The sequence below is a fragment of the Stegodyphus dumicola genome, chromosome 8 (assembly GCF_044657685.1).
Source record: "Stegodyphus dumicola isolate Sdum_Otavi_A_Nest chromosome 8, ASM4465768v1".
NCBI lineage: Eukaryota > Metazoa > Arthropoda > Arachnida > Araneae > Eresidae > Stegodyphus > Stegodyphus dumicola.
In genome coordinates, this window is record NC_140775.1 from 33,327,224 (window position 1) to 33,351,653 (window position 24,430).

The following is a 24,430-nucleotide window of genomic DNA, read 5'->3' on the forward strand; positions in this document are numbered from 1 at the left end:
AAGCACTAGTTTTAAATTGGACAAGGACTAAGTTCAACAGCAACACTGTAATTATTTCATTGTTTCAGTAAATATTCTGTAAAGAAAAACATTCTGGTTTTCTATTAAATGCAGCAATGCATATAAGACAATATCCCGCAATATATAAGACTAGCAATATTCTGATGTTTTTTGCTTACTATAACATCACTGAAAGAAACAGAACAGCAAATTAAATACTCAACAAAAAATGTAGCTGACAGCTAACAAAATTTTTTAATGTTAATGAAAACAGTAGACGTCACATTTTACAAGCAATAATAAATTACCAGTTGCTGCAGAGGGAAAGTGACGAATATAAGTTGTTCAGTTCTTGAGACAATTTTTCTGCTTCCTCTTGAGCTGCTTCTTTAGCAAGAACTGCATGATTCAAGTCACTTTTATACACTTCAACCTTTTCAAATAAAAAAAAGAGAGAAAAAAACATTTTGAACAATAGCATCTTATTTAGTATATCTATGATTACTTAAAACATAGTGGCCATCAATCCGTTCTAGATCCTTGGACATATACCAAATTAACTTTTCAAATAATAAATACAGGGAAAATAATTAATCTGTTCTTTAAAAAAAATCCTATTGTTATTATTATAACACTGTTTAATACTAAAATACAAATGCAGTGGGTGAAATTTATAGTGTACATGTGCAGTGCTTCATTTGAGTACTACCCATGATACTGTACATAAATGATTTTCTGCTACCCAGATCAAAAGCAATTATCCAATATAAAAATCTCTGATCTCTGTTTGGTAACTAATTTCACCCTTTTTGCAGTGTTGGCCAATTTAATATCATCTTTGTTATTTCACAATCGTAGACACCATCGACTCAGCATACGGTACGCAATAGCTAAGTCACAGACATGCATGCCATCTATATACCAGGGTTCATACACATTTCTGCACACAGAAATTAAGTACTTTTAAGGACCATTAATGAAGAAAATTAAGGACCTATTAGCAAATTGGAATTGAATAAATTCAATTAAAAATATTATTCTATGCCTGAATTTCACTTTTGTAATACCATCCTAAAAAAAAAAAAATGGATCCCTAAGTAGTATGCATTATTACTAAACATGAATTAATTAACGTAATTATTAATAAGTTAGAGAATAAAATAAACTTTATGTAATTTATCAAATAGCATTAAATATTTTACACTTATAATAGTTGGACATATTTGAAAGAAGATAGTAACATTTATGTTTTACTAATAGTTACCTTTATATCTCATTTTGTCACATACTTGGTCAGTCTAGAGGTTTAGTAAATAGTAGGTATTAGATTTTATGCCAAGCGGCATAGATTAAAATGAGAAGTAAGATCATAATCAGCATGATTCATAACAAAAGACTGAATCTTGGCACCGCTGCTGATTGTCCACAGAGAGACATGCTGATTCGAACAAACCTGAAAGGCTAATGTAGGCATGGTTGGCAAGTGCTGAAATTTAGTCGAGCTCTGTTTGATGTAGTTAGTGTCATAGCTTTGTGTAGAGTTCCAGAGGTTGTAACCCAGTTAATATACTTTAAGGTCCCAATAAGCCATTAAAGCACCAGAGGTGATAAGTTGTTTTGCATAATTTTAAGTCTCACTAGATGCAAAGAATAAGTTTTACTTTAATTTTTACATTTTTGTGTTTTATCTTGTGACCACAGTGAGTATTAATGAAAGGCAATAACTCTCTCATGTAGAGATATGTAGAGATAATTTTAAGGGTAAGCAGTTCATTATAAATGATTAAATTAGGTAATTATGGTCTTAGGTAACCTTAGTCATTATGGATTTACATGGCCACTATTAAATTTTATTTTTTAAGAATATTCGTTAAAAAAAGCCCTATTAAAATCACAGTCTAATAGAATTTCACAGTTTAAAATACATGTAATTTATGACATTGATTCTTTAAGGATATTAGGATAATTACACATTAAAAGCTAAAAATCATTTATGTATTGTAACAACAACACTCAACAAAATATTTATCCATCATTTTAATTTAAAACCTTCCCAAACATTTTGGCTAGTTTATATCGATTTCCTTCTCTTTAAGCATTTTTTCTAACAATGCTACAATATCAGACAAAGATTTAAATAAGCCTCTTATTTAAAGCGAACTTAGAACATAAAGGCATGGTCTGATGCTAACAAAATTATTACAGCTCACGGTGCCATAATTAAACAAAATCAGACAAATTCAAACAAAAAATATGAACTAGTGGTCAAAGATCATACAATTTAATTTTAATTTAATCTGGCTCAGTAACGTTATCATATGAGGAAATAGAAATGGGAAATTATAGTAAAGGCTGAAATCATAAACAATTAGATAATTTACATAATAATAACTGCACATATCTTTGAAGAATAATTTTCTTTATATATTCAGTTTATTCTTCAGCACGTTTCCTTTTCATTTTAGAATTTTTGGATTTAATTATGGATTTCTGTTATTCTAAAAAATACTAAATGCATTTAGAATGTATAGAATAAGTGGCTAATTTTATTTCTTTAGTAATATGAATATTCAGAAGAAATATGAAATATATATGGTAAAGGCCAGTTACAGAGCTGGTGTGGCACAATTTTTAGAATTTATTGACAAACGGAACAACAAAATCTATAAATGGCAAAACTTTTAGAATTTAGAGCAGGCATTGGAAGCAGAATTTAAAAATGCACTAGACAGCATAATTTAAAATCCACAGAGATTGCATCATGTGGGAAAATGCCTAGTGCCCGCTCTGTATATGATGCATTAAGACATATTAGATGAATCTTTTAAATTGTAAGTTTTCAATTTCTTTATTAATAAAAATATTCCTCTCTATAAAAATACCTGCCCAAGTGATAAGATTAGAAACATTTTTGATATTTTCCATGCTTGTGTCTAGTGAAAAGTAGAGATAATAATGGGAAGATAAACATGTTAAGAAAATGATTCTAGTATCAGGAGTAAAACATTCAAATATTATGTTTTCATTGTTCTTCCAGACGTTCTCCAAAAAGTAAGAAATTCATATCAAATTTTCTGTAAAATACATCCATTACGTGTTGATACCATCGAGATATTTTTCATTTTGTCACATATTTCTCGAATCTTCTAGAATCGAAGGGTCTATAAATCTTGCCTTCAAATCCTTCTAAACTTTCCAAGCTGCAATGTCTAAAATCCTAAAGAAAAATTATCCCTACCAATTCTGTAACAGCAAAAGTCAAAAATATTTAGGGGGAAAAAAAAAAAAAAAAAAGGAGGGAAAAAGTGTAAAATTAATTTTATAGAGAACACTGATGCATTATCTGAGAATTTTGAATATTCTGAGAAAATTACATGGGAAAAATGCTTACTATGAAAAAATTAAAAAGAAGACATTTTTAATTAATTACATAGCTAATTTTGCTTTTGCTAAGAGCTGTTTCGTAAATTATGCTTTATAGCATTATACCTTGTTTATTTTTCAGATTAAAAATATTGTAGAAGTTGCCAAAATGAAACTTTACAATATGACAGCAAAAAATAAAAATATTTTATTTTTATCTTATTTTTTAAATATAATTTCAATATGTTACCATTATTTTAATGAAATTTATCAATATTATGATGTTTTAAAAAATTCATCGAAAAATTTTCAGATCTCGGAATTAAAAATGTTCTATAGAAACTGATCTTAAAATCACCGAAATGTTGACAAGTCGCCAAGTTTAGAACCATTTAATAAAAGAATTCACATCCCCAAAAGCGAAAACTTGTTTAAGAGCTCTTTATTAGAAAAAATGAATTTCGAAATACTTATGTTTCACTTCTTGCTTAGAAACTCGAGTATCCCATCATTTATATTAGAAATAGAAACAAATTATAACCCATGAACACATTCAAAAGATAACCATACATGTCAGTGAATCGATAAAAATATTCCTCCAAAATGCTAATTCACACTCAAAATGGCAGTCGTAAAAAAAGACAGAAATTTCAGATGATTAAAGTTAAGGACCTTCTGCTGACTTTGGCCTAAATTAAGGACTTTTAAGGACCAAAAATCGATTCCAAAAAATTTAAGGACTTTTAAGGACTCAAGGATCGTACGAACCCTGACATACTTTTCAACAATCTCATTTTTTCTTCTCTGTGGAGATCGTAAAAATTTTCTTTGTTGTTTGACTCTAAACTTTTTTAAAATTCAATAAATTAAAAAAAAAATTATGTGAAAAAAATTTAAAGCCACATGAAAATTCAGAGTTATAGCATTGGTTGTTGACTACATAATAGTAACAGGCATACTGATGCTTGTGGGCAGCCCTAGCATTGTCTCAAAAGATGTACACAAGTGTAGCTTGTGCAGTCAAGATTCACCAACTCGACTCACATTAGAAACAAACATTTTCATATGCAAACAGGATGTATATTAAGTTGGACATATACCGAGATACACTCTACACGTAAAAACAAAAAGAAAATTTTTTTTTTTTTTAAATATCCATCCCTGATATAGAAATAATTTGAGAATTTAAAAGCAAATGAAGATTCCTGCTTCTATCATACATAGTGATATCAAAAGGTTTTGAAGCTAATTCTATAACATGCCAACAGAGGCTGCATGCACAGGCAGCACTGACCTTCATAAGTCAATGTGCCAAGAGACATTGTCCTATGTACGTAGCGTGTTTTTCAAGTAAGGGTTATTTTGTTGTATACACTTATATGTATTGTGCAACAGCAACAAGTGCTTGTGTCATGTCCAGGCATTCCTTGGAAACTAATGCGCTCAGTTTCAGCAGTGTAGCTAACCTGTATGATCTGTTCTGTGTCTTTAAAATATTCAAGATTATCGATTTGCCCACCCCGTGCGAGATGCGGTCAGCGATACATTTTTGTTGGTAAGAGTCCTGTCTACTGCAGACATTTACTGGCAGATTTGTGAAGTTTACTGCCATGAGTTGAGGCAAAGTCCATAAGTGGGTCAGAGACTTTAAAAGCTGGTTATGAAAACGTCCATGATAAGTCACGCTCTGGTTGATCATCTGTGATCACAGATGATATGGTGGCTTAAGTTGAAGCAAAAATTCTTGAGAACAGATGCTTCACCATAAGTACTCTTTCAAATAAATTTCCTGAAGTGTCTAGTCTAGGACGCGAAAACAGCTGTGACCTCTTGGTTATCGAAGCAGTCAGCAAGTTTCTATGAAGAGGGTATTCAAAATCTAGTTCTTGTGTTTAAACAAGCTTGGCAACTATGTTGAAAAATAGAAAAATGTATGTAGAATCTGAAAATTTAGTTTTTGAAATTTTTCTGTCGTTTGGTTTTTATTTTCAAACACCCTTACTTAAAAGCACCCCTCTTACATAGAAAGCTGTGCGACTGGTAATAATCTGACCATATGCATTACCGCCTCTGTGATTTCATCATGAACAGGAAGTTAGAATAATGAGCAAAAGTAAAATTCTGTGTGAAACTGAGCAAATCTGCCAACAGATTTAGCGAATGTATAACAATGCTGCAATGTTTTGTTTGATAATTCTGAGTGGCAAGTGCAAAGGGCATAAGAACATCACTGAAAGACAATGAGAGATCAAAACGACCTCCAATAAGCACAACACCCAAAAATGTCAAAAAGAATTCAGCAATGTGTGCATATGGATTGGAGAACAATCTACAACATCCCTGCCATTGTTGTTGGAGTGTTAAACAAAACAATACAAGCAAATCCTAATGTGCGATTTGAACATGCACCATGTTTTTGCCAAGTTCATTTCTAGGCTGCTGACCCAGGAGCAGAAGGAACATCGCTTCAAAGTCTGCCAAAAACTTCATTCAGTGTGCCATGGATGACCCATCCTTCATGATGAGGATCATTACCAGTGATGAAACTTGAGTGAATAGGTACAACTCTTAGACAATGGAACACAGTGAAGAGTCCATCATTTCCATGGCCGTAAACAGTGAGGCAGGTCCGTAGCTTGACCAAGTGCATGCTCATTGTCTTTTTCGATATTTGCAGCACTGTGCATCACAACTTTGTCTCCAGGGGTCAGACAGTAGCTCTGCAACTGGGTTTTAAGGCATCTGAGGAAGGACATTTGGTGAAAGCAGCAGATCTGTGGCACGCAAAAAACTGGCTGCTCCACAAAAACAATGCACCATGTCACTTTGATCTTCTCACAGGCAAGTTTCTTACCAGATACAAAATGATTGAACTTCACCTAATCTACTTGCCAGATTTGGCTCCTATGGAATTTGCCATTTTCCCAAAGCTGAAAATTCAACTCAGAGGTAGCCATTTTGACACCACTGCGGAGACAGAGAGCAAATCCCAGAAGGTGTGCAACACACTTCAGAAAGACTTCCAGGACACATTCCAGTAGTGGCAAAAATGCTTGGATCACTGTATTGCTATCCAAGGAGAGTATTTTGAAGGTGACAGAGTGTAAACATACTAGCACTTTCCAAATACTTTCTCGTAAACCGATATAGCCTTGAAACGTTTTGATACCACCTCGTATATTAGCAACTACTTTAATTAACTGCTTTTTGTAGTAAAAATTTGACACATTTTAATTAACTTTATTTATAAATTTATTCTATAGCTTTTCTTATTAAAGCTGTACATCTCAAACATTCAGAGAAGTTTCATTTTCTTATGCCACTAGATTTGCCCACTGCCTTCTTTTTATTTTTCTTAAGCTTTTAGCTTGCACCGTCTTGTCTTTGATTTTTCAACATTTATCCATATTTCCAACTTTTTATAAGCATAGCGTATCCCCCCTTTTTAACTAATTTTATCACTCAAAAATAGAGAGAGGAAAATTAAAGGAGTAATTTGATTTCTGAAGAAGGTAGTTACAACAAGAGTTTAACAAATGAAAAGTAGTCATGGATAATCTATTCGTAACTATCACAAATATTATTTCTTTAAAAGAAACTAACATTCCAATACACAATACTACTGACGTTATAATAGCCGATGGTGATTCAGCTGGTCATTTAGCATCCCAGCTCATTTACCATTTACAGACCCATGAGTTTACATGAATGAGTCTTGACCACAGTTCCCAAGAAGAACTTTGAAGGAATGAAGAAAAAAAGGGGACAATAAAAGACTCGGATTTCAGAAGATCGAATAAATTAGAAGTAGATAAGGTTGCAATGAGCTGGAATGTAAATAACAGAAGTAAGATAAAATCACCATTTTGAAACCTTCTTAAGTGTGAGAACACCTACTGCATTGTTGCAGCTTTATGAAGAATCTGCCAAAATACTTCAAAAGTTTCTCAAGGGTGAGAACACCTGCTAAGTCCAGGTAGCTTAATAAAGAATCTGCAGAAAACATATTTAAAATCACAAATGTACAAATTGAATACACTGAATAAAAATAATCAAAGGAATAAAATTTACCAAAAAAACTAGCCCTCGGAGAGAAAAACTACTTTTTAGTGCTGAAACTTATTAGTGCTAGTTTGCACTAAAAAGTTAGGAGGAGAATACATGATGAAATACCGTATTTTATAGTTTGGTAGAAATACATGCGATTTTTTTTTTTATTATTATTTTTATTTCACTTGCTTTCAAATATGTCCAGATTATTGTGACTGAAGTCAGCATATGTCCAGATTATTGTGACTGAAGTCAGCCAAAAAAGGCTCAAATGCAAATTAGAATTATAAATATGTAAATTTTGCCCGTTGCTTCAAAATCAAATTGAATTTTGAATTATTGAAGTACACATACATAACTAAATTAGTGCAACAATTATTTTATAATTTCAAGTGTATGTTCACACATTCTTAGCATTAAAACTGACAATGAAGAGAAGTAGCAGGCTAAATCCTAGTTAAACTGAAGGAAAAGCATGAGAACATCAAAATTATTTTATTGATATTAGATTAAGAACAGTGAATTAACTGAACTTTTCAGAAGATGGATTGCTTTAATAGTATCAGTTTAGTTTAAAAGTTTTTATTTAATTATAACAATATAAAAAATTTTACTTTCGCTTTTGCTCTTATGCAAGTATCATAATAGATTGGCAGAAATTAATTCTGAGATGACACAGTTGTTATATGCAGTTTACTATTTTAGAACAGAAAGGGAAAATAATCTAAAAAGGAGATATTAGGAGCTATTTTAAATCAGAAATGTAATTTTATCTTACTATGTGTCAAAGTTTTATCTTATAGACATACACATTTTTAAATCTGATTTACAACCTGTAAATACTAGTTCATATATTTTTTGCATAAACTGGCACACTGGACACAAAGAAGATGCTATCTAATCAAAAATCCAGTGTACCTTAAATAATTACCTTAAATAATACCTTAAATAATTTTTGATTCATTTCATTTCAAGGCAATTGCTTAAGTTTTATTTACAGAATACAAGGTGAGGAACTGATAGTTTATAAATTTCAGTACACTATTCTGACACAAAGTGGATTACTACCAGGAAGGAGAAATACATACTTGTGATTTTAAAATTGGAATAATTTCTCCATCTTTTTTGATTATATTAAGCTCAGATGCTAATTCTTTAACTTTTTGTTTTTGCTCCTCAAGCTTCTGTTGAGTGTCAAATAGCTGAGCAGTAAGATTATCCATTTCTTCCAAATGCCTTTTATTTTCAGCTTCTCTCATTGTAACAAAATTTTCACTCTGTAAAGATAAGAATATTTTATAATATGCAACAATATTTTTAAAGCATAAGGAAGAGGAAGGATTTAAAAAAAAATCTAAAATACTTAATGCTTTGGTTACTAAAAGCAGCCACAGCATGTTATGAATACAGAAATCTGCAGTTTATAAATTATATAGAAAAATATTGCAGTTAATTTCCAATAATTCTATCGAAAGTCCATGGAAAATTTTAATTCCCGACCTCCCTCCAAGAAATTCCTTATTCAGTATGCACCAGGTTAATAACAACCTCAAATATAGCAATACATAATATTATAATAATTTAATAATGAAAAAAGAAAGCTGTTAAAAATGATTTTGTGCATGTAATCATATCCACAATACAGTTATGTCTCTTAAACCCTCTCAGAGCTGCATGCATTTAAAAAGCACTGGTTATTTTAAGTAAGTACAGTAAAGCTTACTAAATAGCAGCACTAGACCCCTTCTTTGAATAGCAAGTGAATTGTTTCATCCAAGTATTTTGAGCTTGAGCAAAGTAAAGATCTCAGAACAATTTTTTAGTGTTTATATATATAAAAGCTAATTAATTTATCCCTCTTAAACATGTAAAACATATTTGGATTTTTAAACATAAGTAAATGTCATAAAAAATAACTTATGTGGGCTCAAAAAAACCTATTGGGCTTCTAGAAATACTATGGCTCATAAAATCATTTATGAAACCTCTTTTGATGGAAGGCTGTAAAACTTCTTTTGATTAAAAGAAGAATACATGAAAGACACACATTATAAAGTAGCATGATTACAAAATGAAGTGAAGAAAATGATATCCTGCATACAAAAGTATATTTAGCATGAAATAGCAGTGAGTTTTGGAAGATGCATTTAATAACATGCACGTCAGATAATTTTTTGTACTGCAATCGTTTAGAATATGCAGGCCAATAAAATCGCTGGCCCAATTTTTTTACCTAACATCAACAGATTGCTTCTTCTAGGGCTACTTTATCAATAAGGTTTATATTTATGAGATATTTTTTTTAAATTAACAATTTGAAATCAGCACTAACATTCTTGTTGAACTGTGCAGCAAGCCATCCAAATACATCACCTGCAAATGTGCATGGGTCAAACTTGAAGGACTTGATCGACTGTGGGTGAAGAGTCGAATATTTACACTGCGAAAAAAGAGGGTGGGACATTCTATATCTCCCATTTCCAGGGGGCAGATTGACAAAATTAAAACTGCATTTTTCATGTCTCAAAAGTGTTGCTTTGGATATATATTAGATTTATAGATGGATTGTTCCAATGCAGGTATTTTAACACAAAATCACACTTCTGAAATAACATACCATTTTTTTCCATATTTCAATTCTACAACTCAAATTATGCCTAGATATTAAATTCTGTAATTTTTGGTGAGAAATTTATAGAGAAATTGTAAAATTTATCTCAGGGCATTTTTTTTCAATTTGTACCAAGAATAGTTCATTTGACAAACTTCTTAATTTATAGCAACTTATTTTCCTTTCCTCATTTTCATTATACATGAGCGAGAAAAAAGTCATCATTCATATACTTTCAAATAATTTTTACAAAGTGTATAAACCACATTTGACGTTATTATCACTTAATAACAAATACTGAAATTTCAAAATGCACCTATATGTAAATTCATGCATATCTTAGAAAGTTTTGAATAAAAATCTCTTTTGCAGCTAAGCCTAGAATTACCTCTACGTTAAGGTGATGGTAAAAGTTTTATAGATTATAATTTAAAATTTTTTTGAAAAATTTATAAAAATGACTAAAAAATACAAATTTTAACCCCTGACGCAAGTAATAAAAAAGATGCAAGTATAATAAAAAGGATGTATAATAAAAAAGATAATAAGAAAGATCTCAAAAAATGGAGTTTTGTTCAATTTATTTTTAGACCAGTAAAGTGTAATATTAGGTTTCAGTGTTATACCTCGTAAAAACAGTACACCTAAGAAAACATATTTCCTCGGAATTGGTTGGATGCCACGATTTTGTTCTTAATTTTTCTTAACAGGATGTTGGTTCATGCTCTGCAAAATGGTTAGCTTCAGTAAATATGAAGCACAAGCAGTTCATCAAAAAATAATTCAGTATTTTGGAAGGGCATATATATATATATGCTCGAGGCAGTTAAGGGGTTAAAAATAAATCAGAAAAGTAACTGTGAATATTTGGATTGCCAGACTGTGAAAGAAGGAATCAAGTATGTTTAATAAAAAAAATAGATATTAATAAACATACAAAAAATTCATTTAACATTCAGGAGCAAATACTTTGAGAGCTAATTTTTAAAAAAACTACTCACGCAATTTTTACAAAACCTGGCACATAGGCATAATTTGAGTCATAGAATCAAAATATGGGGGGAAAAAAAATCTGTATGCCATTTCAGTAAAAGTCCAATTTTACGTCAAAATACCTATGTTAGAACAATACTATATAAAAATCTAATATATATCCTAAGTTGTGCTTTTGAGACATGAACAAGGCAAGTTAAATTTTGTCGATCGGCCCAATAGAACTGTCCCATTATTTTTTTTTTGCAAAGTGTACATCTGAAATCTCTCTCTCTATTTTTTAATGAGTTACATTTTCCAGCAATTTTTTCAATCATATGGTAGGGACCACTGGGTTTTTTGGAGCAGGAAGCATGAAAATTCTATTGTGCCCTTTCCAGTTGAAATACAGAAATTTTGCCAGGTTGACATGATAACCATGTACATTAAAAGAGGTTGCATGGGAGGAATGCAGAAAGGCTTCAGTTCTTTCCGACTTAAAAGATAAATGGGGAGAGGCAAAGACCCAGTTGGCAAATCAGGTGAGAAATTATCACACACGCGCATTCAAGCATCACTCAGGGTTGCCACTCAAACAGGAGAATGAAATTCCCTGACTTTTCCAGGTTTTCCAGGTGTGTTTCAAGAAAATTCCAGTCTATCCGCGTAATGTACGTTGGCTGTGCTAAGAGGTAAATTAATTATGGTATTACTTGTATTGTGTAGCAAATTCACTTAATTATTCAGTAAGTCCCAGAGGACATTTATTTTTAATTATTCTTGGTATACTTTGTTTGATAATTTTGTTTAGTTTTCCACTTAAGAAACTTAATAAAATTTAAGATATATACATTGGATAACAAATGTATGTTTTATTTAATTATTACTCATGATCATCACCAGTTCAACATGAGGCTAATCCGGTCCTTATAAATCACAACACAATGCTAAATAGTTAGGTTAGATTTTAGGTAAATTTAATTTGTGTGAGGTATGTTCTTAAAAGGCACCTCAACACTTGAAAACACAAATATAATTATAATAGTTGTTGTTTTCTCCACTGAAGATTGAGATTAGAATCTTCCCAATCTGGAATAAAATAAGGCTTTTTTTGCAGACATTCTGCAGCTAAACGAAAGAAAGAAATCTATTTTAATAAATTGAGGTATTTTATATTTATTTCACAGCATACATAAGGAAAAAATATGTGCATTAAATTTTGTGATGGTATGTCATCATACTGCTATAATTAATTTCAGGATTATGCCAGAGAAAATTTCCTGAAATTTGGAAATATAATTTACTAATAATAGATAAATTTAGAGGGAAGAAGCAACATTAAATTATATGAATAACATAAAAATAATTACTTAAAAATTGAATTAGAATAATCAACGATATTTTAGTGAATATAGTTATATTACATGGCTAGCCTAGATGACTGATTACTATTTTTTTATTTTACTGCAAAATGGCAAGGTATTTATTAAAAAGAAAAAAAAAAAAAAAAAAAGGTTTAAAAAGATTCTAGTATACGGTAAGGCTTTGGCACGATTTTGAAAATTGTCGCCAAGACCAAAATGACCCGTTTATTGCGCACCAAGATGTCGCCAAATCCCATTATTATTCTAACCAAAGAACGTCTATGTAAAGAAGAAAAGGTTCCATACAAGTAAAATGCTAGTACGCCGCTAGAATGCGGAGGGAAAATTTGCCAAGGGATTTGGCGACGGAACCTGGCGGCCAGAATTTCCCTCTCCGCGATGTGTACAGGAAATTGAGAAACATGTGTTAAGAAGAAACGCTCTTTAACAAAAAGAAAACTACGAAAATCCGTTTTTAAATTATTGCGAAAAATCCAAGAAGAAACGTTTTATCAAAGGACGTTTCTTCTTGGATTTTTCGAAATAATTTTAAAAACGGATTTTCGTAGTTTTTTTTTTTTTTTTTCCCCTCTGAAAATAACTAATCCATGAATTAATTTACTTGCGCCAAAAAATATTTTCTTTTCTTTTAGAGTTTAATCACTTGCGCTAAGACTAAACTTCACAGTTGCGGTGCCGTGCGCTACAATATAACAAGCCATAAAGTGTCTCATTTACGCCGCTCCGCATCTGCGAGTGCAATCCAGAGCTGTAACTCGAGAAATAAACAATCTCGTTGTTAGGCGATGTTTGCACCACGTTATTTTCATTTTTGCGATAAATGCTTATCGACGTGGTGTTCACGTTGCTCGCGGTTTGAGACAAAAGCATCTTGACGTGCGTGGCACGTCTTTTTAGCGCAAGTGGTTAAAGAAATTTTAAACGATATTTATTTTATGAACTCTTGATAACGTGACCTTCGAACTTCGACACAGGTTTCGAGCTTTGGCAACAGATATATCAGACATGCACAGCTGTTTTCCCTCTATGATGGAACGGAGCCACAGCCACGTCTGTTGCAGAGAGGTTTTCCTTCTTTACAATACATATTCTTTGATTGTAACCTCCATGGTACCGTATACTAGGATTAAACCCATTTTGTTTTATACGAGAACAGGTACTTTCTTTAGTTCATGCACTGCACATGCGATTCTCGAGAATATTGGAAACCAAAAGTTGCGGGAAAGTTGCTTTGCCTTCCTAAAAGACAATCAAATTGGAGCTGCGAAAATTGGCTCTATACCAGCTACTCGAATGACACTCACGTGATACATAATTCGCCAAAAAAGTTACCTCTTCCGACGTCGGCGCAAAAATCGCTTTTTTTTGGCGGGATCGTTGTATGAACTTCCCTGACTTTTCCAGATTTTGACAAAAATACTTAAATTCCCTGACTTTTCCCTGAATATTTTGGTCAATTTTCGAATTCCCTGACTTTTCCCGGTTCTCCTGGTTTTCCAGGTAGTGTGGCAACTCTGATCACTGCAGTGACTATTAAATTTTTAAGAGCAGAAAAGGTGAAAATTCTGCTGTGCTCTCCCCAGATTAGAACCTTTAATTCTTCAATTTGTTATCTGGATATGGTAACCACTCACACTATGATAATCCACACAGGGAAAGTTTTTTACATTTTTTTTAATGCATGCCATATTTATGGGCCACTCAACAGAACAAATATATATATACGAGGGCTATCCAGAAAGTAGATTACGTTTTGGAATAAAAAAATAAACAAAGTATAGGAAACAAATTTTATTATATACAGATGAAAGCCACACTCAAATACTACTTTTCTACATAGTCACCATACAAATTAAGGCATTTATCGTAGCGATGTACGAGCTTGGAAATTCCTTCGTCGAAAAATTCGGTCGCCTGCGCCTTCAACCACTTTGTTACCTCTTCTTGCCTTCCATCTTGCACAAAACTTGTGGTAACCAAGCTTTTCGCTGATGATTTCGTGCAACAAACTTCGCGAAATTTGTGGAAAACTCAAAGAAAGTTCCGTTATTGTGAAATTTCGATTTTCACGGACTTTAGCATCGACTTTTTCGAGAAGTTCGGCGGTCACTATGCTGGGTCTCCCACTTCGATCTTCGTCGTGAACATTGGTTCGGCCATTTTGAAATCTTATGACCCACTGACGCACTCCACCTTCAGTGATAATGTTGTCCCCATACACTTCACGAAGCTGCCGATAGATTTCTATCGGTTTACAGTTTTTTGCAGTCAGAAACCTTATTACTGAGCGCACCTCGCAGCTCGCGGGATTTTCAATTAACGCAGACATTTCAAACCGTCACAGTATCTGAACGGAGCACAGCACGAAACTCTCACTAGCACGGCTAGATGCAGACTGAGCTGCGCAACGCTCTGACCCCAAGATGGCCGCGCTAGCCCCGCCCCTAGCGGACACAGACGGAAACGTAATCTACTTCCTGGATGGCCCTCGTATATATATAAGGGTTTTAGTTTTTATTGGTTTCATTTTGAATATGGCAAAGCAATCAAGGGCTGTCTGCCTAAGAGAAAGGATGCTTTTGTGTAGAACTTTCTAACAGAAACTGGCTCGACTACGTGTTACACGTGGAGAATACCACGAAAACATCCATACAGCCAAGCCCATTCGTTAAGATTTGGACCCCTGGACCTAATTATCAGTGTTCAATGACTGCTCAGGTTCTAGTGTGCTCAGAGTTTTAAAAATGTCTTAAATAATTTCAGTAGAACTTTCATAAATAACTCGTGGAAAGCAATATTTTGAAGATAACTGAGCTTGAAAAAAAATTATCACCAAATTTAGCAATACAGTACCAATTCTAGAACTTTTTAAAGTTAGTATGCACATCCATTTTTGTAATGTATTTGATCAGGAAAAATATTTTACAAGACTTAACATAAAAAAAATAGTTATTATTCTATGTCACTTCAAAATAGTGCAAAATATCAATTAATACCTTTAACTGTTCTTGCTGAGAATAACTCTCAGCTAATTTAGTCACTCTATCATAATCTGATCTGATCCTTTCAAATAGTGTCTTCATTTCAACATACTTACACCTGTAATAAACATCCATGAATTAAAGATAAATTCATTCTAAAAATACTCGATCTATAATTTGCCATTTAAAAACCTGACATAACAATTTAAAATAATTTGATAGTATATCAACTTGCCACACTCAGAAATGAGGAAAATTTTTCCAAAGACAAAAAATAATTATTAAACAATCAAACAAAAAGGAAATTCTTTACTGAAATAACAAACTATGTGTACTATCTAACTGATATCTGAAAAAAAGCTATCTATAAATTATAAATGCAATTAGTATAAAAATACTCATACAATTACAGAAATACCTTTATTTGGTATATTTTATAAACAAATAACAACTTAATATGTTTTCAAACAATTATTAGCAACATAATTTAATATGTTTTCATGCAATTATTAACGACAGAATTTAATATGTTTTCATACAATTATTAACAACAGTAACAAATTTTGCCTTCTTTAAGAAAGAAACTTTATAATTTGGCTCATAGGAATTTTTACTAAGGCTACTTTTGATAATAAATTTTTTCCAGTGTATCATCATTTATACTAAATTCGAAAGTTAAGCTTTGTTTTAATAAAATTATTGAAAATTCTCTCAAACCTGGCACTCTATGGGAAATTATCAAAATGAATAATGTTATTTTAGACACTCCAATATAGTACTATAAAATTCCACTGGCACTTTTTAGTTTTCTGATTAGGTTGCTACAAACATCAGTTCTTATTGATCCTGTTGTTTTATTTTAAGTTTTCTAATTGTAAACTACAAAACTGCGATTTCAATTTATCTGTTGAAAAATTATTAACGACTAAAGACATGCTGTTCTGTTAAATTTTGGCCTGATTCTATCACACGTTGATGAAGCTGAACTCCAATTATATTAAGTTATTTATTATACTTACGACTATTTCCTACACGTGCTTAAGGCTTAATCTGAGTAAAAAAAAAAATAAATTTCCATATATACTTAAGACTTATCCAGAGCTGGTGCCAGATATTTTGTGGCTAAATGCAATCTCTGTGGATCAAAATTCAGCTGCTAAGAGCCTCCCTAAATTCTATTAATTTTGCCTCCCAGTGATATCCCTTAATTCTAAAGTTTTTGCTATCCTTTAATTTTGTTGCTCAGTACTTCTCTAAACTCTAAAAAATTTACCTTCCCTAAATTCTGTCACCAGTGTAGCTGCACCAGCTCTGGGACCAGTCACGGCCTTAACTGAATAACGAATCAGTTATTCTCAATTTAAACAGCATTAATCTTTCGGTCTAAGGATATAATTTACAACATCTGCCTTTTGCATAAGGAAAGAAATTTCTAATAAATAATTTCTTATTAAAAACTCAGAACTTTGCAATGGAGTTAGATGAAGTCTGTGATCATAGTCAAGTGTAGACAACATAAAAGGTTACCCTGTTCTTTGGCATTCAATTACTAACATTAAAACCTAAAAAAAAAAAAAAACTAAAACTAAAACTGTTTAGGTATTGTCACGCCGTGGTGGTGAAAACAAAATAAATAATTATTCGCCACTTTGGCGTCGGTGCCAAAGTTAAGAATTGGAAATCTCCCCATGCTTTATTGTGAAAAAATATCAAATGCACAAACATAATAAATAAATTTAAAAAAAAAAAAAAATCTAAAGGAAAAAAGTTACTGGCCACCTGAAGGTCCAGATTTTAGATCATTTCAGATATTGAACCATCTGGATTTTGGGCTTTCGGGTACTTCTTAAAGGACTGAATTTCATGAAAATGCAGGATGGAAAATTGCAAACAAGGTGTTAAAATGCAGGTTGAACATTGGTTTGAAAATAGCCGCATCTCATTAAGAACAGCTATTCTCTTTACTTATTGTTGGCCAATGCAAAATGCCAAAACTTTGATTGATACTGAACTTGTGCAAGTCTCTCATGTGTTTTTTTTTTTTTTTTTTTTTTTTTTTTTAGTAAAATCAGACTGCTGTTTACACAAGAAAACACAAAAAAAAAAAAAAAAAAAAAAAAAAACTTACAAAGATTTCTTTAAAAGGTAACCAATTTGGTTTATTACCAGTGTTTCCAGCATTTTATAATTTTATTGATTAATTGTTCTTTAATAACATTCTCACTGTGTCGCAATTTTTGCCACATTAGCTTGTCAAAAAAAAAAAAAAAAAAAAGTTGTCAATGAGTTCACAAATGCTCTCTAAAGTCGCTAATAAATTTACAACTTTTCGTTTGGGGTACGAATAATCAGAAAGTACCATAATTAAAAAAGGAGATCTGGCTACTACTGAACTACAGGCTTAGTTTATTTAAAACTTTAATCACCAATTATCCTCTCTCCTTTTTAAAATATATACGAATATTCAGTTACTGTCTTGTTTTACTGTAGCTAATGTTCATTACTGTAAAGCTATTTGTTCACATTATACTCTCTTCTTCCATTTCTTTCCTTTCAATTTTTGCTTTAACCATTTCAGTCCCAGGGGATATCGAAAAAATACTGTCAAAGAATTCTAAACAGCACAACTGCGCTTTCTCTAAATGAGTACGAAAAGACCCAAGCAGTGCGACAGCGCTTTATTTTACATTGATGTACACATGATTTAAATCAAGTGCCCACATTATCAACATCAAGTACACTGTCAGTTATCCACAGTGTTCGAAAAGTACTGGGTTTTCTCAACATAAAATCTCAACAGTGCGATCGCACCGCTGGGGACTCAAATGGTTAAATCAATTTTATTATTATTATTAGTGCATAATGTGGCAGACAATGTTTAAAATTCTGCTTTAATAGAAATTTAATTTTTGAACAGATACTTTGAAATATTTCAACATTTTGTACAAGAATTAGCATCAAGGCTTTTTCCTCATTGGCTCAGCACCCATGAAGCAGCTGAGCAAAATCACGAATATTTTAAGTTTCTCATACCAACTTGTTAAAAAATCAAAATAGTAACCTTGTAAAATATACAACAAAATCAGACCACTTTAAATGTGTATATTTAATAAATCAGACTCTGACTATATTTTTTAGTACTTGAAAATTTTTAGTAAGAAATTTTGCATTTTGAAATAGAATCAAATATTTCTTGGATACTATTACTAATTTCAAAGCGAAAATTCACAGAAGTTTTCACAGAAGATTGCTTTTAATTTTATCAGTTTCATTCCCACATGGGATATTATTTCATTGAGAATTATTTTTTAGTTATCTTAATTCAGAAAAATAGTTCCCAGTTTAAAATGAATAAACATTTAGAAACATTTTATCACTCTAACATTATATTCAGCTTAAATCTTTTTCATAGCTTCGATTGACTGAATACCTTTCTTGCTCTCGATGATATTGTTCAGTTTTCAGTTTCTCTCGCACAGCCCTAAGTTCTTCCTGCAGTTTTTGAATAGCATGACCATCTGAAGTCTGGACTTGTTCAAGCTTTACTTGATATTCATCAACTTGTTGCTGTAAAGTTTCACTCCTAGCAAAATTAAATTAATCAAATTTATCTGATAAACTTGAAGACTGTCAAGAACAAATCAGAATCTAAAGCAACATTATTAATCTTCACAAAATAATGGCTTTTACCAGCTACAATATGATCCCACTTTTAATAAAAGTTTAACTGTTGATACATGCATCTATTTATAAGTAGCATAATTTAAGAAGAATCTTCCTTATTTTATATTCAGTATACTCCAAAACATACTTATTAACTGAAATGCTCAAACCATTTCTATATTTCTAATTTCATTATATAAAACTAATTTCAGAAATAAAACACTAAAATATTATACTACCTTTTCTAATTTATAAACACACAAAGAAATGAGCACAGTATTATATAAAAAACTAGTCGTATCAGTAAAAATGAAGTAAACATTTATCCTGTCACAAGGCAACTGGCATTTAGAGGCCTTGGACGTGCAAGGTGACAAAAATTGTAATTTGCATAATTTATCAGTTATCATTAAATCTACAAGGTTTAATTTATGGCTGAAGAGGAGAACTTTGCTTAAATCTTCAAACAGCAACCACAACAAAAGATACAATTATTCCAGATGTTCTAATTAAAGAAAACTTTTTTATCTCATTATCTCAAAAGATCAGTACTGAGTATATATTTACTTATAGAGTCAAATCTCAATTATGGGGGGAGAGGGCAAAATAGACCAACTGAGCAATGCCTATAAAGTTTCCTTATTGCAAAACAATAGAAAAATTACTATTACAAACTGTCAGCAATAAAAGCAAAGGGAAAAAAGTGTGTGAATTAACAGTTTCCTTTTGACTCCTATAAAATACAATGTAAACAAAAACTAACTTCCTTATTGTGAAGTGAGGAAGAAATTAGAGACAGGGAAAGGAAGAAACAATGACAAAAAGAGAATGCTCCAATATGCTTGAGAGTAATTTGATACTGATTTGATTTAGGTAACTGAATAAATTCGTCTCCAGATTAAGTTACTTGAAAATACACTCTAACTGTTAACAGCATTTTTTTTTTTTTTTTTTTTTTTTTTGTTATTTATAGTTGGGGTTACTCCTCTTTCATGCACTTTTTAACTGCCTTCTGATTAAATATGATTTAGAGTTATCATGAACATCTTTCCCAATTAATTGGGAGTTGACTGTAAACAAACAAAGTTAGCAAATATTTTCATACAAAAAAATCAGATCTGTATGATCATTTTTTATATTAAATTACTATTTTATAATTTTTCAGTTGAAAGAGAACACATGACTTAAACCAAATTTTGAAAATTCCATTACTCATACATTGGAAGTGAAAACTATCCTTCCTTACTTTAATTAAATCAGATGCTAATTGTGCTAATCGCAAAAATGACATTCTATCAACAAAATGACATTCTATCAAAAGTTCTATCAACTCTTATTCAGATGTAACATGTGGGTTCACAATATGACATGTAACTGATCACATTTTGACTATGTAAGGAAGTACTGTTGAGCATCTGGCAATGTAAAAGTAGCATGGCACGATCTGTGGATGCACAAACCAATTATTCAGCAAGATCAGTAAAGGTAATTTTAATCATGGTGCAAATAGCATTCCTCCCAGGCAATGGGATAGCTATTCAAAACATACAAAATCAATTTTGAAGCATGAAAAAGAGTATACAAAAAGCAAAAATGTTACTTTTGCCAGGATGCATATTTCAACCAATTTATGTTACTGATTTTAATTGAAGTTAATAATAAAAGTATACAGGGTATGCATTTTTATCAGTGGAACAGAAACATCAATCTTCATGGTAAGAGAGCTACAACAGTTAAGCGAACTCCACAAAATATGATAAAAACACAGATATTATAAATGTAACATGATTTTTGATGTAACTTCAAAACAAAAGCCAATCTTAGAAAATGAATTGCATGGTTATGTCCACGGGGTGAAGTTGGCAAGGAAAAGCTTTTTTGATTTCTTTGTTTTTATTATCTAGAATCCTCAAAATACCAGCAAACCCCTACTAATGAACGTTAAAATGTAATACCATTAATTTTCCTCTGTCTAAATTAAACCTGTCTTAAAACATAAACTGCATAGTAAAATTTAGTTAGAAAAGCTTATTTCATCTCTAACAGAAAAGATATGAACATCTGTAAAACAGTATTATATAACAAATTATATTTTTTTTATTATTATATAAAGATTTAAATATTAACAGGCAGGTAGAAAAATATTTTATACATACTCAACATTCCCCTAACCTACTATATTAAGATACATCTTCATGAACATTATTATTAACATATTACTGTATTTGAAAATGAAAAGTTTAAAAAAATTATTACCTCTCTTTATATTTTTCAATAAGAGAACGTAACATTTCCAGTTCATTTTGATGAATATCAAATTTTAATTTCCAAGCCTCTTCCTGCTCTTGCCCAGATTCAAGTTTCATCCGATTAGTTGTATCTTCACACTTTTCATTTGACTCCTAAATTGATTCAATGTAAGAAAAACCATAAAAAAGCACATGATACCTCAAAAAATAAAAATGCACACAAATATATATATATATATATGCAAAGAAGAGGCATGTTTAAAAGCTATTGCTAAAAAGTATATTTGACACTGTAGTTCCTGTGTAAAATAGTTACATCATGTAAAAACAACTAACAATACTAAAGAAGTTATCGCACAAAAACTTAATGTAAAAATTACAAAACGAGATAACTTCAAAATCAAAAAGGGATGAGAAAAAACTAATAAATTTTAATAATTTTTAAAAAATGCTCACAAATAATTAAAAATATTTCAAATACACAGTAAATATGTATATAGAATTGCAACAAATGGTAAATTAGCCCGAGGTTTAAGTCGGACTTATCAAGGGAAAAGCGGCTCAAAACTCGAATTAAGCTAATACCGTTAGCACGTTTCGTCAAATAGAGACTGAAGCGTAATTTCATTAATAGAAAAATCAAACTTAATTATCTTAATAAAGTAAGTCTCAAATGTATTATTTCTTTTTCCGATGCGCTTTTAATTTAAATTGCAAATGTAAAACTTACTATTAAGCAAGAAAAAACTATACAAGAAAGCCTAGTTCGGCAAATGTACAATTAACATAAATAGCTAAAAAGCTAAAAAGCTATTAGTCCAAAAATTACACAATTTCAAGGCAGATGCCTACTAGCATGAAGAATATAAACTTTTTAAAGGAGAAGAATTAGAAGAAACATAATAATAACGTATTGAAATGGGTCTCGCAAAGACCAAAGAAACACTATCCTAAAGACCAAAGAAAACACTATCTTTAAGCAAGTACAGGGTATTCCTATCGGCGGAAACTGCTCGACTGAAATCTGTGAGCTATTCCTTTTCACGCAGGAATTTAAATCTGTACGTTCACTTAATTATGAAGAACAAAAGTATTACCAACACATCTTTCAATATATTGATGATGTTATGCCTTTAACAAACTAGAAAATGCAAATATTTACCCTACTTGCCTCAAACTTAATGCCACTAATGCAATTCAAAATGATATAGTTTACCTAGATCTTCAAATTCTAAATTACAGTCTAATTAAAATATTTGATAAGTGCAGAGACTTCAATTTTCATATATTAAAACTTACTTACAGGAATCCTAACATTTCTAAAAAGGTCATTCATTATCAATACAATCAATGCACAACTTCTTAGAATTAAAAGAATCTGTAATAACGCAAAACTCCTACAAGAGGAAGTGCTCTACTTCATTAAAATCTTGCAAAGCAATTTTATTCTAAAAGCAATCATTAAAAATTCCTTAAAAAAAGCTGGCATTTACCTTTTAGTTTAGATTATTTGAATTAGATAATGAAATTTTTTACTTAAATCCCAAAAGAAGGTAGATGATAGATGGCTAGTTCACATGATCTAATGTAAAAATGTAACATAGTTTTCTAATACTGCCTCAATTTTTTCTCTCTGAAATTGGCACAGACATTAAGTTAAATTATTAAATTTATTATTTAATATCACTGTTTTCTGGCCATACCTATTCTTTTATTAATTTAAGGGCCATTTTCATTTCAAACTCGCTTGTTCGCACTCTAGTGAGAAGAATTACGACTTTTTAATAAAAAATTTCCAATTTCTGCAATTTCAACTGCTTTCGGCCAAATAAACACTTACTTAGATGTTAGCCATTTTGTTTTTGCCTTCACATTTTTTCACGACTCAGTTTTGTACAAGATGCCATTTTGTTAGAATAGCCTCCATCCTTCACCTTCGAAAACCCCCCATTTAAGCAGAAAAGTTTTCCCCCTTTGGCCATTAAGTACCATTGGCTATTGTTTCTTTACATTTGTTTCCCCCCTTCTACGAAGCTTCACCTTATTAGAGAATTTTAACTACTTTTCTTTTCTGGTAGCACTCCTTTGGAATTCTTCTATTTATGGCAACCCTTTGCAGCAATTTTTGCTCGCTTAAAGTTAGTTAGGCCACCGCTATGGACGCAGGTATATTTTATATTTTTCTTATTCTTATATTTTACTTTAGTCTTTGCAAGACCCATTTCGATACATTATTATTATTTTCTTCCAATTCTTCTCCTTAAAAAAGTTTATATTCTTCATGCTAGTAGGTATCTCCCCTAAAATTGTGTAATTTTTGGAATAATAGCTTTTTAGCTATTTATGTTAATTGTACAGTTGCCTAACTAGTCTTTCTTGTACAGTTTTTTCTTGCTTAATAGTAAGTTTTACATTTACAATTTAAACTGCAAGTGCATCAGGAAAAGAAACAATACAATTGAGACTTACTTTATTAAGATAAGTAAGCTCGATTTTTTTATTAATGAAATTACGCTTTCAGTCTTAATTGCTAACGTTTGACGAAACGCAGAAACGCTATTTGCTTAATTCGAGTTTTGAGCCGCTTTTTCCTTGATAACTCCGACTTAAACCTCGGGTTGGGCTAATTTACCATTTGTTGCAATTCTGTGTACATATTTACTGTGTATTTGAAATGTTTTTAATTATTTGCAAGCATATTTTTAAAATTATTAAAAATTTTTATGTTAAAATTTATTAGTTTTTTCTCATTCCTTTTTGGTTTTAAAGTTATCTCGTTTTGTAATTTTTACATTAAGTTTTTACACGATAACTTAGACTTCTTTAGTATTGTTAGTTGTTTTTACATAATGTAACTATTTTACAGAGGAACTACAGTGTCAAATGTACTTTTTAGCAATAGCTTTTAAACATTCCTCTTCTTTGCAAATATTTTTTAAATTTTCAGCTCAATGTGCAAAATTCTTGACCACTAAGGTATCTCTTGTTCATGTTATCTTTCTACTTTCATATATATATAGTACTATTGTTCTTATAATAATACTATATTATTGTACCATATATAACACTATTTATAGTATTATATATAGTGTTATATATAGTACAATAATACTATAGTATAATTAATTAAAGAACAACATGACCATATAACTACAG

General features: G+C 31.1%; 1 protein-coding gene across 3 annotated transcripts in view; it reads right to left on the minus strand.

The window, feature by feature from the left end:
• Window positions 1-24,430, minus strand: part of LOC118191324 (uncharacterized) — a 90,250-nt gene that overhangs the window by 23,427 nt on the left and 42,393 nt on the right. For all 3 annotated transcript variants that reach the window (XM_085821724.1, XM_085821722.1, XM_085821723.1), the window contains exons 7-11: window positions 21,282-21,427; window positions 18,793-18,945; window positions 15,378-15,480; window positions 8,502-8,690; window positions 309-433 (exon numbers count right to left, since the gene is read on the minus strand). In XM_085821724.1, the coding sequence (XP_085677850.1) occupies window positions 309-433; window positions 8,502-8,690; window positions 15,378-15,480; window positions 18,793-18,945; window positions 21,282-21,427 (716 nt within the window). The remainder of the gene's footprint in view (window positions 1-308; window positions 434-8,501; window positions 8,691-15,377; window positions 15,481-18,792; window positions 18,946-21,281; window positions 21,428-24,430) is intronic.